Source organism: Bubalus bubalis, chromosome 9 (genome assembly GCF_019923935.1).
Source record: "Bubalus bubalis isolate 160015118507 breed Murrah chromosome 9, NDDB_SH_1, whole genome shotgun sequence".
NCBI classification, from domain to species: Eukaryota; Metazoa; Chordata; class Mammalia; order Artiodactyla; family Bovidae; genus Bubalus; species Bubalus bubalis.
This window is the reverse complement of record NC_059165.1, coordinates 103,755,367-103,771,758: the sequence shown is the minus strand read 5'-3', so window position 1 is coordinate 103,771,758 and position 16,392 is coordinate 103,755,367. Positions and strand designations below refer to the sequence as shown.

General features: G+C 54.0%; 1 protein-coding gene across 9 annotated transcripts in view; it reads left to right on the top strand.

Moving 5' to 3' along the window:
* EPS15L1 (epidermal growth factor receptor pathway substrate 15 like 1) overlaps window positions 1-16,392 on the top strand; it is a 107,033-nt gene that overhangs the window by 49,273 nt on the left and 41,368 nt on the right. For 8 of the 9 annotated variants that reach the window (XM_045166756.1, XM_045166757.1, XM_045166754.1 and 5 more), the window contains 6 exons: window positions 1,442-1,598; window positions 1,883-1,968; window positions 4,669-4,741; window positions 11,766-11,927; window positions 12,421-12,618; window positions 14,582-14,746. In XM_045166756.1, coding sequence (XP_045022691.1) covers window positions 1,442-1,598; window positions 1,883-1,968; window positions 4,669-4,741; window positions 11,766-11,927; window positions 12,421-12,618; window positions 14,582-14,746 — 841 coding nt within the window. The remainder of the gene's footprint in view (window positions 1-1,441; window positions 1,599-1,882; window positions 1,969-4,668; window positions 4,742-11,765; window positions 11,928-12,420; window positions 12,619-14,581; window positions 14,747-16,392) is intronic. The other variant, XM_045166755.1, reaches the window with a different exon arrangement.

Below are 16,392 nucleotides of genomic sequence, written 5' to 3'. Positions count from 1 at the left end.
ACATCCCTGAGAGGCCCTGTCCCATGAAGGCCAGTGATATGGGGTTGGGGAGAGGGAGGCTCCAGTCTGCACCTCAGGACCGGTCAGGGAGCCATCTCCGCTGCCCGTTTCCTCCCGGGCCGGCAGGACAGTCTTCACGGCCCTGGGATGGCCAGCGGTGGCAGTCACTTCCTAGCTTTCTTCTCAGAGGGGCAAGTCCTCCCTTACAGGGCTTTACCTGGGAGCTGTAAGAGAATTTCCATGCAGCTGGAGGGATGAAGCCCTCCCAGCAGAGCTGTGACATTGACTGGGAGTAACTGGGGAAATAACTGTCCTTTGCAATAAGTGAGAGATGGCCGCATTGTGAGGCAAGGCCCGCTGAGAAAACGGGCTGTCCCTTCTCAGGGAGCATGTGCCTCCCAGTCAGTCACTGGGGGAGACCCAGCTCCTGGTGACGACTCAGGCGGCCTGCGCCCTTGGGTGCTGAAGTGCCTGTGAACAGGATTCAAATTATGGCCCAATCATCACATAAAGGAAGGTAATTTATAACATGGATCTCGACCTGTAAGGGCCGACCCATAAATGACATAATGAAATCACAGATATACTCGGATTAAAGGAAGGCCCGTGGAGGGGATGGCATACAGAGAGTGAAGGCCGAGGTCAGGAAGAGCGAGCTCTAGACTCACCACCGGCACGCTCAAAGGACAGTCTGGGGTTGTCTGCAGGCAGCTGGGGACGCGGGAGGGGGACGCAACCAAAGCGGAGATAACATGCCAGGAAGGGTGCAGGGACTGCATAAGGATGTGGGCCTGTCCCCTGCAAGTGCCCAGGGAGCCTGTGAGAACAAGCAGAGCGACGCTGCCTGAGTGCACACGGACAGAGCAGCCCCAACATGTGGGCCAGAGCCCCTGTGCCTTCAGTGACCAGGAAACGGGGCGGGCCGGAGAGACGAGACTGCAGATTGAGAGCCGCTGTGGGCTGGGCGTGCTGCAGGACTGGCCCTCACCCAGAGAACTGGGAGAAATAGTTGCAGTTCAAGCTTTCCTATCCTGCCCTTGAATGGGAGCAAGAACAAAGATGTCTTACAACCAGCCTTTAATAGAGACACTTAGTGGGATCTCTCCCAGCCCTGTTGGCTGCTGTTTGGGCCCGAGGCAGTTCTCCAGCCGGGAGAGGCCACCCGAGTTGTCACCAGGAGCTGGGCCTCCCCCAGTGACTGACTGGGAGACACGTGCTCCCTGAGGAGGGACAGCCCGTTTCCCCCTCCTGCCTGACGCTTGGGTTGGGGGCTGCTGTGTGTGGGGCGGGGGTGCTGCTTTTCAGTAGGAAAGGAAGCGCATCTGTGGTCTGTTGTTTTCAGTTACTGTCATGGTCCATGTTTCAGAAGTGTGGGTTCCTCATACTCAGAACCGATGCTGGTGCTTGGGATGTGTAATCAGCGTTGCTGTGTTTCTCCCAGGGCCCTGGCCGATACGAGGCAAACGGGGAAGTTAAGCAAAGACCAGTTCGCGTTAGCTATGTATTTCATTCAGCAGAAGGTCAGTAAAGGCATCGACCCCCCTCAAGTGCTCTCGCCGGACATGGTGCCGCCCTCAGAGAGAGGCACTCCCATCCCGGTGAGTAGCTGCAGGTCCGTTCATTCCCATTCAGTCCTCTAGTGTTCGCGGCGCTCCCCTCAGCCCGCCACCAGGTGGCGCCGGCAGCCCACCGAGCAGGCAGGTGCTAGCGGTCTGCCCAGCCTTCGCCAGGGGCCCCGCGGGGTGTGTCTGGACTGCCCAGATGGTTTCCAGGTTGGGGGCTGGAGATGAATGATTTTACACCTCATTCCAAGACCTATTGCCCCTGCTGTCTTATGAGGTCAACTTTCCGGTTTTAATTCTGTGTTTGAATTTGGTTCCAGGATAGTTCAAGCACTCTTGGATCGGGGGAGTTTACCGGGGTGAAGGAACTTGACGACATCAGTCAGGAGATCACCCAGTTACAGAGGTATGCTAAAATGCCCCCTTGCCCTCCGATTTCAGTCTGTTTTCCCAGGTTGGTACTGGAAGCAGCAGAGGCTTGTGGACGAACTCTCAACTTGGCCATCACAAGTTTGTTCAGCAGGAGCAAAGGGACACAGATTCTCCCAGGTTCCTGAAATGACTTAATGAGCTCAAGGCCTGAGCCCCTCAGTGGAGCCAGTGTGGGTTGTGGGGTCTCCAGCACTGAGGGCACCCCATGCCCTCCGCAGGAAGGCGTAGTATCCAGACAAGTAAAGCCGCTAGTCTCAGGTGGCCAGACTGTGGCCTAGGAGGAGCCGCTGAGCTCTGAGAGAGAGGCCTCGTGTCCAGGTTTCCACCTTCGCTCCCAGCGCCCACCTGTAAACAAGGGCTTTGGCGACTGTGTCTGTACTCTCAGCGTCTGTGGTCTTCTGTACAGCAGCATCCTCTTAGCAGCTTATTCTGGGGCTGGGGGGTGGGGCGTAGCCAGTTAAGGACCAAGGGCACCCGCCATCCACCAGAAAGGGAGTGTTTCTGGGCCGAAAGTGGAAACGGTGTCACTTTGCTAGAGCAAGTAAGGCCCTGCTCACAGCTGGGTGCCCCTCGGGCGTGGTTTGCACTTGACTGGAGCAGAACTCTGAGAGGCAGAGGCAGATCAGATATCGTGGGAGACCAGTTGGGTGGGTACCTGGCTGGCCACTAAGCTCAGCTTTGGCTACCTCCTGAAGCCAGATTCTCTGCTTCATGCTCAGCCCAGAACATGGCTCCTGTTCTGTCCCCGGCTCCCTCGGGGCCGGATTTCCAAACCAGAGATCAGTGCAGGCAGCCTGGCAAGGCAGAGAGGGTCTGTGAGGATGGAGGGCTAGTTTCTTAGAGCCAGGGTGAGGCTGTTAATCAGGCGTGCAGATAGAGGAGGGAGGGGACCCTCTAACGTGAGGGTTGGGGTCTTGGTGTCTGTGTCAGGCCAGGACTGCCTCTGCACAGCTGCGCAGCCTTGGGCAGCCTTGGAGCATTTCCCAGTGAAGGTGAGAGGCGAGCGTGTATAGAGCAGGCGTGTGCAGGAAGCTGGCCTGGGTGACCTCGAGAGTGACCTTCAGGCCTGTTGCCTGGGGGCGTGGCAAACTGGCGCCTCTCCCCTGGAGACGGGACCCAGTCTAATGGATCTGAACGGGACGTTGTATTGTTAGGTGGTCCTTAGACTTGTGGGAACGAATATGCAAGCTCTCACGGTTGTTTCATGTCTGACCCGGTGACCCAGAGGAGGCCTTGTTGAGCGAGTGCTGGGTTCCTGGCAGGGGAGGCAGGGTGTGTTGGCCACGTCAGGTTTCCGACACAGAGGCAGCCCCTTCAGGTACTTGGTGCATTCAGGCTGCTGTAACAAGCCGCCCCAGACTGAAGGGGCTTAAACAGCAGATACATAGTCTCCTCATCATGGAGACTGGGGGTCCAGATAGAGGTGTAGACAGATCCAGTGTCCAGTGTGGTGTGTCTCCTGGTCCACAGACAGCGTCTTCTTAGGGTGTTGTCACATGCTGGAGGGGCGCGGAAGGTCTCTGGGGTCTCTTATAAGGGCACTAATCCCCTTCCTGGGAGCCCTGTCCTCATGACCCAATCACCTCCCAATGGGCCCACCTCCTAACACCATCACAGGGGGTTAGGGTTTCACTGTATGGACCTGGGGCAGGGGCACACAAGCCTTTGTCTCTCAGGAGAAGAGCCAGGCTGGTTGCTGCCGGGGGTGGGGAGCTGTCTGCAGCTGAGGTGGCAGACAAGGCCCCAGCAGGCACCCGGAGTGCACAGCGGCCCACCACAGCCTCCTGTGAGCAGTAGCCAGGCTCAGAGACCCTCACCCACTCCTTGTGGCCAGCCCTCTGGAGTCCCTGGCCCACATTGCATCACTCTGCACTCTACTGTGGCTCCCCCGCTGAGCTCTGCCTCCCTGTGCCCGTTGACAGGAATGTTTTGCCGTCACATTGTCCCCTCGCAGGCCATGTCCTCGGTCCTTCCTGGTTGTCCACTGTGGGACACTCCACCCCCTTCCTTACTCTGTTGGGTTTCCCTCTACGGCACTTAGATTGTGTGCATTCGTGTGTTCACCTGTCCCCTGTGAGCTCCCTGAAAGCCAGGCCCCTTTCCACGTGTCCTCGGCGCCTGGTCTCCTGAGAAGCAGGCACTCACCATTCATGGGCAGGCGCACCAAGGATTTAGAGAGCATATTCATTTTCTCTTGCTGTGTATGGAATGGCTTAAAACAGCACAGATTCATTCGTGCGCAGCTCTGCAGCCTGGGAATCCAGGAGGGCTCAGCTGGGCCCCTGCTCAGGGCTTCACAGGGCCGAGTTCAGGGTGCTGTCCAAGTTCCTCAGAGCTGGGAGGCTGGGGCCTCCTTTCCTGCTGTATGTCGGTGGGGCTCATTCTGCTCTGAGGGGCGGCCCTGTGCCCCTCTCCTGTGATCCCTCCATCTTCAAAGTCAGCAGAGGCACGTCCAGCCCTTCTCACCCTGAGCGTCACTCCAGCACCCTCTACTTTCAGAGGCTCACGTGACCATGTTAGGGGCCAGGCCTTGTGGCATCCACAGGCTCCACCCACACTTGGAGGGGAGGGGGTGACTAAAGGCAGAAGGTCGTTGGGGAGAAGTGTGGGGGACACGGTCAGCTCGTGCCTCATGCCTTCTCTTTGTGCTTTCATGGACTGTTCAAACACACAGAGAGAAATACTCACTGGAACAAGACATTCGAGAAAAGGAAGAGGCAATCAGACAGAAAACCAATGAAGTACAGGTAAGCACGTGGCTGGTTTTGGTAGGATGGACCTTGTATCAGATGTGGTTCAGGGACTCCCAGCGGGGGTAGGGGGGCAGGGCAGAGGGGGCAGTGTGGCGCTCATTGGAAACTCAAGCTTTTGGGGATTTACAAGTGATTTATTTTGAGTTTCCTATAACCGTAGATAGTGGATTTTTTTAGAAAAAAGATATTCACGTAACGTAGCATCAATTCTTCTGAAGTATATAATTCAGTCATTTTTAGCATATTCTTTATATTGCTTAACCATCACCTCTGTCTAGCTCCATAACATTTCCATCACCCCGAAAGGAGATCCCATCACCATTAACAGTGACTCCCCATCTCCTCCTCTAGTCCCTGATAAGCTCTTTTCTGTCTCTATGGATTTGCCTCTTGTGGACATTTCGCAGAAAGGGAATCATACTACATCCCATCCTTGATGTCTGCTTTCTCCCACTTAGCCTGAAGTTCTGAGGTTCAGGCAATGCTCTCTAACCTGTTCTCGGGACAGCCCTGCCTGAAGAGTCTCCTTGTGGAGGGTGGTGACGATGGACACTGGGGGTCTGAGTTGTTTTTCAGTCGTTCAGTTGTGTCCGACTTTTTGCAACCCCATGGACTGCAGCACGCTCAGCCTCCCTGTCCCTCACCGTCTTCTGGAGTCTGCCCAAGTTTATGTCCATTGAATCAGTGATGCCATCCAATCATCTCATCCTCTGCCGCCTTCTTCTTTTGCCTTCAGTCTTTCCAAGCATCAGGGTCGTTTCCACTGAGTCAGCTGTTTGGGGTCTGAGTGCCAGGGCTCAAACCTGGCTCTTCTTGGCAGCTGTATGCTTTTGGGCTAGTTATGTAACATCTCTAGACCTTATGCAACATTGGTAATGAGTGTTCCGCTCCTCCAGGCAGTGGGCTGGTGCCCGGGATCTGACAGGCGCTCACTCATCTGGGCAGAGTGAGGCTATGCTGGAAACACAGTGGTCAGTGCCTAGGAGCTACACCCTCGAAGACACCTTGGTTCCCAAGATGCCTCAGGTCTCAACAAATAGAGAATGGCTCTGCCACCAGGGGGAAACGCGAGTTGTCTGTCTCCACCCCCCACCCCCCTGAGAATGCCTACTGCTGGGCCTGTTGGTCTCTGTGGGGCCTTTGAGTGCTCTGAGCTCAGAGCTGGGGGGAGAGGAGTGAGGTGGAGCAGTCAGCACTGTGGCCCCACCGTGGCTCACCTGGGGGACTGCAGGCGCTGGCTCAGCCTCCCGGCCTCAGTCTTCCTGCCTGCAGCTTCCCGCCGGCAGCAGGGACCAGTGTCGGGAGCAGCGTCTGATGTGATGTGCAGGCGCCCTCCCACCACCCTGCAGTGGGTGGTTCTTCTGGGCCGCCTCCTAGGGCAGCGGCCTGAGCCGGGCCAGGGGCGGCAGCACCGGACTCAGTGAGGCTCAGGGGTCTGGGCAGCACTCTGTCGCCCTCCCCCTCCCCTGTCCCACGAGGGCTGGGGGATGTCATGAGACACCGAGCGGACCGGCGGCGCGCAGTGCCCGCTCACCAGGCAGGAGGTGTCCTTTGTCACAGCTTCCATCTGCAGGCGGGGTAGGGTGGGTTCTCATTGGTTCACACGTTGCAGTGTCCAGACGCTTCTTTCCTGGCTTCTCACTCTACACGTTGGCATCGGGGGTTGGGCCTTAGATGGTCCCCTGGCATGTTTTGGATCAAAAGGCAGGGAATAGCCTGCCTCTGTCGTCATATTTTTTGTTTTGCTTTTTTGCTGCATCATGTATGAGGCCACGGGTGAAGGGACTATTTTTCTGGGTGTTTGCTTGTTCTGCTGTATTGCTGTCATCTCAGCCCTCTGATTTCTACCCATGTCCCGGAACTGCCCTCCCGTATCACTCAGCCTCCATCCTGTTTGGTGCAGGGATGCTGGTCTCATCCCCCATCTCCCCTCGGCCCTGGCCCAGCCAGCCACGCGAATGCCTGGCCGGTCCTCCCTCTCGTGTCTTTGTCATTCCATACGGGCTTCTGTCCCCGGGGATCTGGGTGCTGTGACGTCCTTGAACTCCAGGGAAACCAGTCCCCAGGTCCTGGGCGATTCTGAGAAAGCCGTCAGGTCAGTCTGGTGTCTGGAGGTGCTGTCCCTTTGGTCTGCACAGCAGGCTGGATGAGGCCCCCCAGAACCTTGCTGCTGGGCTCTGACAGCACACTCCGGTAGCCTTTGAGATGTGGTGTCCCTGTGCACCCCACAGCCCCTCGGAGCTGGAGCGGGGCCAGTGCCAGCCAGGCCAGCCCCTGTTGCATGGGAGCCTCATTTGTACTCAGACCAGGATGGGGCTCTACTCTAACGAGATGGCAGCTCCTTAGGCAGCAACAAAACACTATTTATTTATTTATTCAGGCCATGACATGTGCAGCATGGGGGATCTTACTTCCCCGGCCGGGGATTGAACCTTTGCCCCCTGCATTGGAAGGCAGAGTCTTAACCACTGGACCACCAGGGTCCCCTCAGAGCACTGTATGTATTAAAGCTCTTTTGTGAGAACCAGGTTTGACTCCGGTTCCTGTTGCCTTTTCCCAGATGGGTTTGGCCAGGAGATCATCTGTCACGCCTGCCAGCATGGGCTCCAGAGGGCCTAGCATTGACTAGGAGGCCTTGGTCCTCAGGCCAGTTTATGTTGGGTTTTAAGCGGTGGGAGCTTCAGCTTCCGCCCCCAAAGGCCCCCCTTCCCCCTCCTGCCTGAGGGGGTCTCTCCATTTCCATGACTATCGTCCTAGTGAGATCCTGTGGCATCTTTGCCTGGTTTACTGTTCTGTTTTGTGTTTCTAACAACAGCTTTATTGAGATGTCACTCACATAGCTTACAATTCATCCATTGAAAGTGTATAATTCGGTGGGTTTTAGAATATGCACGAAGTTGCACAGCTGTGCCCACAGTCAATTACAAACATTCTCATCCCTCCAAAAAGCACCTCCATACCCGTTAGCGGTCCCCAGTCCTTCCCGGCCCTTGGCATCCACCAGTGTACCTTCCGCCTCTGGATTTGCCTGTCTGGACATTTCCTGTCAGTGGAATCATATACTGTGGCCTTTTGTGTCTGGCCTGTCTTCACTCAGTGTAGTTTCAAGGTTCATTCATGTTGCATGTATCAGTGCTTCATTTCTTGTTCTTTTTTTTTTAAAGATTTATTTATCTTTTATTTGGTTTTTATTTATTTTTTATTCTCTGTTTTATTTATTTGTTGTTGACTGTGCTGGGGGTCCGTTGCTGCGTGTGGGCCTTCTTCAGCTGCGGTGAGCGGGACCGCTCTCTAGGGGTGCGGAGCACGGGCTCTAGGCGCGCGGGCTTCAGTAGCTGTGTGCACGGGCTTCGTTTCCCGGCTGCATGCGGGACCTTCCCAGACCAAAGACGGAACCCACGTCCCCTGCATTTACAGGCACATTCTTTACCACTGAGCCACCAGGGAAGCCCCTTCATTTTTTTTTAATAGCTGAATATATGCTTCATTGTGTGGTTGCCACACTTGATTCATCTGTTCACCAGTTCATCGCTGTTTGGGTTTTTCTGTTTTTTAGCTATTGCAAATGATGCCACTGTGAATATTAACGTGCAGGTTTTTGTGTGGACCTGTGATTTCACGTCTCTTGGGTATGTATATCTAAGAGTGAAATTGCTGGGTCACTTGGTAACTCTGTGTGTAACCCTTTGAGGCAATTCCAGACTGTTTTCCAAAGCGGCTGCACCATTTCTCATTCTCACCAATAATAATGCATAAGGATTCCAGTTTTGCCACATCCTCGCCAACACTTGATGTTAGTCCTGTTTTTTTTAATAGCCTTCCTAGTGGGTGTGGAGTGGTATCTCATTCCCCATGACGCTTCCCTAATGATGGTGAGCATCTTACCATGTGCTCATTGGCCATTTGTATATCTTCTTGGAGAAAGCCAACTCATATCCTTTGCCCATTTCTTATTGGGTTATTTGCCTTTTTGTAGCTGAGTTGTAAGAGTTCTTTATATTTTCCAGATAAATTCTCTTATCAGTTAAGTGATTTGCAAATATCATGTCCCCATCCTTGGGTTGTCTTTTTGCTTTCTTGACGTTGGTCCTTTGAAGCACAGAAGTTTTAAATTTTGATGAAGTCTGGCTTATTTATTCCATTTTTTGCTCTTTTTAAAAATTTTTTTAGTTTTTTGGCTGTGCCACTCGACCTGTAGGATCTTAGTTCCCCAACCGGGGATGAACCCATACCCTCTATGTTGGAAGTGAGGAGTCTTAACCACAGGACCCCCAGGGAAGTCGGTACCCTTACTTTTGGTGTCATATCCAGGAACCCATTCTCAAATCCAAGCTCACAAAGATTTACCCCACATTCTCTTCTAAGAGTTTTGTAGTTTTAGCTGTTAAATTTATGCTTTTGATCCATTTTGAGTGAATGTTTACGTATGGTGTGAGGTAGGGGTCCAGCCTCATTGTTTTGCACGAGGAGGGCCAGTTAGGTCCTTTTCTTGAAGAGGCTGTTCTTTCTTTCCCCTCACTCAGTTGTTTTGGCCCTTTTCAAAAATCAATTGGTCATAGACGTGTGGATTTGTTTTTGACCTCTCAGTTCTGTCCCACTGATTCCTGTCTCTCCTTATGCCAGAATCACACTGTCTTGATTGCTGTTGCTCTGTAGTAAGTTTTGAAATCAGAAAATATGCATCCTCAACTTCGGATTTTTCAAGGCTGTTTTGTCTGTTCTGGATCCCTTGCATTTCATTTTGAGTCTTGGAGTCTGCATGTCAGAAGACGACTGGCATTCCAGTTGGGATTGACCTGGGTCTGTAGGTTGTCTGGGTTTTTTTTTCTGTCTTCTCTTTGCTCAGATACCTCCTCCACTCTGACCCCGGCATCCTTCCTAACCAGCACCTGGCAGTCCGTCTTCCCCTGGGCTCCTCCACGACCGCCTCTGTGTTACAGAAAGAGGCCCAGATTCCTTGATGTCCCGCGTGACGAAGCTGCTGGGTCTGACCCTCCTTCTTCCCCTGTCTCCCTGCCTCCACCATCACTTGTCCTTCCCTTGGATGTGGCGGACCCACGTTTCCACTCTGCCAATAGCCTTCTCTCAAAAACATTTGGTTTTATCCCTTCCAGACTTGTCACACTCAAGGTCTGTTCTTCAAATTAGAGGTCAGGGACAAGGAGACTGGGAAGCAGAAAACCCAGTCCCACAAATAACTCAGAGATGTGCTTTGGCAGACAAAGAGGAGCGAGCCATGACTTTTTGTCCTCAAAGCAGGGAGAGGGAGGGACTTCCCTGGTGGACCAGTGGTAAACAATCTGACTTCCAGTGCAGGGGGCGCGGGTTCGATCCCTGGTCGGGGAACTGAGATCCCACAGGCCGAGGGGCAACTAAGGCCAGGTGCCACAACTAGAGAGTCCGCGCACAGCCTGAGATCCCGCGTGAGACACCTAAGACCCAACACAGCCAAATGCATGAATACGTATTCTGTAAATACTAGAAAAGCAGGGAAAGGGAGACCCTGCATCCCCTTTGGGTTGTGCTCTGAAATGACGTCAGCCTCTGGCAGCCCCAGCCGGTCCTGGGGATCGGTCTCTCCACTCCTGTCTCCCCGACCCCCCAGGGGTCACCTCGAGTCCACCGCCCCCTTCGAGTCCTACAGCCACCCCCGTGCCCAGGCTGCTGCCGCCTTGCCCTTGGCCACAGCTTGAGTCCCCACTCAAGCTCCACTGCTTCCTCGTGTCAGCCTCAGGCCGCACTCTCCCCTCCCACTCTGTCTCCTTTAGTTCTCTGCCTTGCAGGTAGATGTGACATTCACCTGGTTGAAAATAAGACAGAGACGCCTCCTACCCCCCACCCCCACCCCCTTTCCCCCAGAGGCCTCGCACAAAGGTCTTGTGTGTGTTTAAGGAGAGATATCTGTGCCTGTTCTTGCCTTCCTGTGTGCACAAGTGCTGGTGTGCCTCGCACGTGCATGCTCTGCCGCGTGCCTTGTTCTTTTCGCTCTATAGCTCGGCCGCGGGGTGCAGTGCCCCTCAGGGTGCGTTGTGCTGAAAGTCCAGCCAGCTCCGCTTGGAAATTTACATCGCTTTCAGATTTTGCCATCATAGACAGTGCACATTTTCAAACTCGCCCTTCCACCTCTAGGATCCTTCCCCTGGAAGTCTTAACAGTGAAGTCCGAGGACACCTGCAGTGGCTGTCTTGGAGCCAAGCTTCTCCCGCCTGGAGGAGCTTTAGCGGTTGGGAACCATCATGTCCTGCTCCCGCGTTCGGCCAACCGCGGGGGCTTCTGGCTGCAGAAGCCAGTGGCGTCTGTGGCGTGGCACGTGGCCTCGGGTGCTCTCAGCCTGCTCTCCTTTGATCCAGGTGGAGCACGGCATCCTCTGCTCTTACAGGTCCTCTGTGGCCCCCATCTTCTCTTCACCTTCCTGGGTTTTTTCCTGGCTGCCACCTGCTCGTCCTTTGGGTCCACGTGCTTCCCTGGGCTCTTCCCCCCTCATGCAGCATTGGTCTGGTCTCCCCACGCCCCTGAGACCCTGACCGACAGCACCCAAGCTGTCCATTCATTTCTGCTCACGTATGTCTGACTGACGCCTCTTCCCTCCCCCCTCATGACCACCAGTCACTGAAGTGCTCCTCTTGCCAGGAACCCAGCCCCTCTGCTGGTGCCTGGCCTCTCTTAGGACGTCAGTAAATACTTCCTGAGGGCCTTAGTGAGAGATTGAACTGGGGCCGCCGCGCCGGGATGTGTGCATTGGTCGCTGTGGTATGTGTCGTTCTGTAGGCCATCTTTCTATTTTTTGAAATAATTTTTATTATTTTTTGGCCATACTGCACAGCATGCAAGATCTTCTGTTCCCCAACCAGGGATTGAACCCTGGCTCCCTGCAGTGGAAGCTTGGCGTCCCAGCCACTGGACCCCCAGGGAAGTCCCTGGAGGCCGTCTTGGGGGCTCCGGCCTCGGCTGTGACAGTTAGCTTGGACGTGTCCCCATTTTAATGAGTCTCGGGTAAATTCATGTGACCCTTCCCTAGGAATTACAAAATGATTTAGACCGGGAAACAAGTAGTTTGCAAGAGCTGGAAGCTCAAAAACAGGATGCCCAAGACCGCCTGGATGAAATGGACCAGCAGAAGGCCAAGCTCCGAGACATGCTGAGTGACGTCAGGCAGAAGTGCCAGGACGAGACCCAGATGGTGAGTCGTCATCTCCCCATGCCCCCGGCCCAGCAGGAGGAGAATGCTTTTTAGGAACTTCCCTGAGCTCACCATGACTCTACTAAACTCTACTGGTTTAGTAGAGTTGTTGAACGGATCATTTGAGAAAGTGTCCAAGCATTTGTGGCCTGATCTCCGTCTTACCCGCCTTGTCAGACATATAAGTGTGAACCTATGTGTGGACACACCACCCTGGCCTGTGGACACAGCATGCCCATCTCACCTCCCCCGGGTGTCTTTGCTGCTTGTCACAAAGCAGGGAGGCTGTGACCTCAGCAGATCTCTGAGATGAGGGGATGTTCAGCCTCAAGGGACAGACAGATTGCTGATGCCTCTCCCACGTGTGGAGAGGGGTCCCTGTAAGGAAGCCAGGCGTCCACTTTTCGGGCTGGTATCTCCCTCCCTGGGTCAGCTCATCTCAAGAAACACGAACCAGAATTCTTCCTCGAAGTCGCATTTCATCTCATTTCAGATTTCCTCGTTGAAGACGCAGATCCAGTCTCAGGAATCTGACCTCAAGTCCCAGGAAGACGACCTGAACCGGGCCAAGTCTGAGCTGAACCGACTGCAGCAGGAGGAGACGCAGCTGGAACAGAGCATCCAGGCTGGGAAAGTTCAACTGGAAACTATCATCAAGTCCCTAAAATCCACTCAAGATGAAATCAACCAGGTATCTGCAAGGGGGCAGGGTGGGGCAGGGCCTGCCACCCCTGGCTGGGGCTGGGGTGGGAGTGGGATGTGGCTTCTGGGGCCTCCTGCCAAGCAGGGGGGGCCACAAGCACAGCAGTTCCGGAGGTGACTGCGCTGCAGTAGGTGTCTCCGTGGCTCCTGCCCACCTCATCCACATTAGGTTCTCTCCTCGGGAGGCTTTGTTCAGCCTGAAGGTGAAGTGCTGAGAACCCCCAGCATATGTTCCCCCGTCATGTTGACTTTGGCTTTGTGGGGTCTGCTCTGCCTCACCAGCCTTCTGCTTCCCTGCTGGAGCGGGTGCGGGCTGGCTGAGCGCAGGACATTAACTGGTTTGAAGAGAGTCTTGGTTCAGGACCTGTCTCAGCAGCCTGGGTCCTTGCACACGCCAGAGGACAGAGTCCAGGATGCTGTCTGTCCCCATGCAGCTCAAAGGCGGCACAGCGAGGAGGCCCCGCCCCCTCAGGGGCTCCGCCCTCCCTGGCCCTCTCTGGGGAGAAGGCCCCAAGGCCTGCAGCCGCTGCCCTGCATGGAACAGCCAGAGGCCTCCTTGCTGGCCCTCAGATGTCCCACCTACACACTGAAGGTTATGTTTGACCTTGGCAATATCAGAATGCACATCTGTGCTTCCTTTTTTGACTGAATCGATCTCTTGGCTCTTTTTGCCAGTTTACAGGCAAAAGTTGATTACAAACTCAAACCTCAGGGATTTGATAACATATATTGTGCTTTTTGGGGCTTCCCTGGTGGCTCAGATGGTAAAGAATCTGCCTGCCATATGGGACACCTGAGTTTGATCACTGGGTGGGAAGATCCCCTGGAGAAGGCAATGGCTACCGTAACTCCAGTATTCTTGCCTGAAAAACTCCATGGACAGTGGAGCCTGGTGAGCTACATACAGTCCATGGGGGTCACAGAGTCGGACACGACTGAGCACCTGACACTGACAGTGTGCTTTATTGTTAATTAACATCGGTAGAGTCGTTTCCCACTCAGCCTTTTTGTTATTGTTGTTCAGTCGCTCAGTGTCCGACTCTTTGTGACCCCATGGACTGCAGCACTCCAGGTTCTTCTTTCCTTTACCATCTCCTGGAGTTTGCTCAAACTCATGTCCGTTGAGTTGATGATGCCATCCAACCATTTCATCCTCTGTTGCCCTCTTCTCCTCCTGGCTTCGATCTTTCCAAGCCGAAGGGCCTTTTCCAGTGAGTCGGTTCTTATTAGCATCAGGTGGCCAAAGCAGTGGAGCTTCAGCATCAGTCCTCCAGCCTTTATAAAATAGCAGCAAAAGACATAAATGTATGTTAGTGATAATAATAATGATATTAAACATGATGGCTACTACTTACTAAGGCCACCCTGCCAGACAGTGCGAGAGGGCTGTTACTCATCAGTTCCATTTTTGAGAAGAGCAAACAGAGGTGAGGTCACCAGTGTGCAGGAGACTGTTAAGATAAAGCCGGGTCTGTCTGCCTCCACAGATCACTGTCCTTTCCCTGGCCTCGCATGCCTTCTCCAGGAACAAGGAGGAGCAAATGGGGCAATAAAAGTCCTGTAAAGTGAAATCGCTGCTGAACACCACTCTGAATAGATAGTGAATCTGGGTTTTGTCCCATTTCAGTTCATTCCGAATCAGCAAACGTGTATTTGAACACTTGCCTCTCTCAGGGACCGGGGATACAAAGAGGCCGCCTGAGGGCAGCCAGAAGGGAGTCTCTCTCTCTCTCTCTCTCTGTCTCTCTGTCTCTCTCTCTCTCTCTCTATCTCTCTATCTCTCTCCCTCTCAGTTTATGAGCAGCCTCAAGTCTTGTAAACTTGGCTCTGTAGACAGGTAATTCACTTATCTGCTTGAATCATCTGGGGCGGGATGCCCTGAGAGATAAATGCGTTGCCTGATGCATTCCGCCTGAACCCTCCTCCACGCCAACCATGTCTTCCTTGTCCAGGCCAGAAGCAGGCTCTCCCAGCTGCACGAAAGCCACCGGGAAGCCCAGCGCGGCCTGGAGCAGCACGATGAGACGCTGGATGGGGCCCCCGGCGTCAGCCTGAGCAGCCTAGCAGACCTGAGCGCAGGCGTCTCCCTGACAGAGAGGGGAGGTTTTGGAGCCATGGTAAAGGTTGAATAAGTGTTTTCCAGTCCTGGGATTGGGTCCCATGTTGGGCCCAGTGAAGGCCCCTCCTGCTGGATCCAGCCCTCGCCAACCTTAATCCTATCCAAGTGCAGGGTGTTGCTCATTTTTTGCAGCTGCTCTGCCTCTTCCCCACCAGCCCTGCCGCCCGGCATCCTCCGGGACAAAGCCGAGGATAGGCCTGGATCCTTTGTGAAACCAGTTTGTGAAGACCTCCATCTCTGTGGGCTAGTGCCTCCCATTGGGAGGGCTTCCCCAAAATGGGATCAATTCTCACAGATTGTGAAACCCCACATTCTCCTCATTGGGAGGATGGAAAAGTGTGTGTGTGTGTGTCCATGTTTCTACAAGGAGCACCTTGAAGAATCACAGGTGGAGATAAAGAGCAATAGGAATGGCAATCAGCCCTCCCAGGGTGTTGCTGTATCACCCACGATTTGGCCCATCTCCTGAAATGTTGGTCACATTTGAAATGTCAGCACTTGGGTTCACACCGCAGGACGCTGGGGTCCTGGTGGGGGGCTGCTGGCTTCCAGACAGTGTTACTTAGTCCCCCGTTGTGGCCAGAGCTCACTGCCGTGGCCCCGAGTCCTGGCGTGTGCGGTTTCCGGCTCACTCGGGCTGATGAGGGTGTCTCTGTGCTGCTGCGGGAGCCGGGGGGACACAGCTGGTCTCTAGATTCCTTGTGCGCTGCCCCAAAGCCTTTGGCCGCATGCCCTGCACTGCCGTCTCTCTCTTCCAGGCTCCTGCTTTTGCCTTGTTCGCTTTGTGGAGTCCTTCCCCTCCTCGTAACAGTTCAGCCTCTTTGTCTCTCTTCATGTGAGACTCTGGGCCTTTCTCGATGTGTCTCTTTTCTCAGTGGCCAAGTGCTCTGTCCCTAGGATTTACGGGAAAGCTTATGCCTAATTCTCCAGAGTGCTGAGAAGATGCTCTTGGTGTTCTCCTCTGTCTCCCATCTCTGGCCCTCACTTCCTCCCTCTGCCATTCACACATTCCTCTCCACTTGGAAGTGGCAAACGAGGGATTTCCGTATCCGCTCCAGGGCCTGTGTAGGCAGCTTCATCGTCTGAATAGACTGTGAACGGTCCTCTTCGATGCACCGCCTGAGGCGGAATTTCCTGCTTGGCCGTCAGTCTGCCTCAGCGCGCTCCAGCTTCATGGCCTTGTTCTTTCTTGTGCCGTCTGTCCAGGCGCCCTCACAGCTCTTGGCTTGTGTTCCGCCTTAGTTCATGGGACAGCTCACTCTTAAACTCTGTCGCGCAGGCTTTGATAAGATGGGTTTCCTTGGATAAAAAGTTGGCAGGGAAGTGTCATTTGGAAAATAGGGATTCTCCCCACCCTCGCCGGCACCCCCCCCGATTTTTTTGCCTTTATTTTTATTCATCTTATTACAGATGTTTACATGATGGTCAATCATCTTGAAACGTTGACGTCACATGTGTTACATAGAAACCCACAACCACTGTTTGGAAGAAAAACTATATCTTGTTGCACAAATACAATCTTTAAAGCACTCACTTTTTGGTTTGTTTCCATTTCTTAATAAACACTGTGAAGAGGGCTTTTGTTCACTCCTGGACATTTCAAGACTGTTCCCAAGGAGAGGGAGGTCTCTTAGTTCTCTTCGA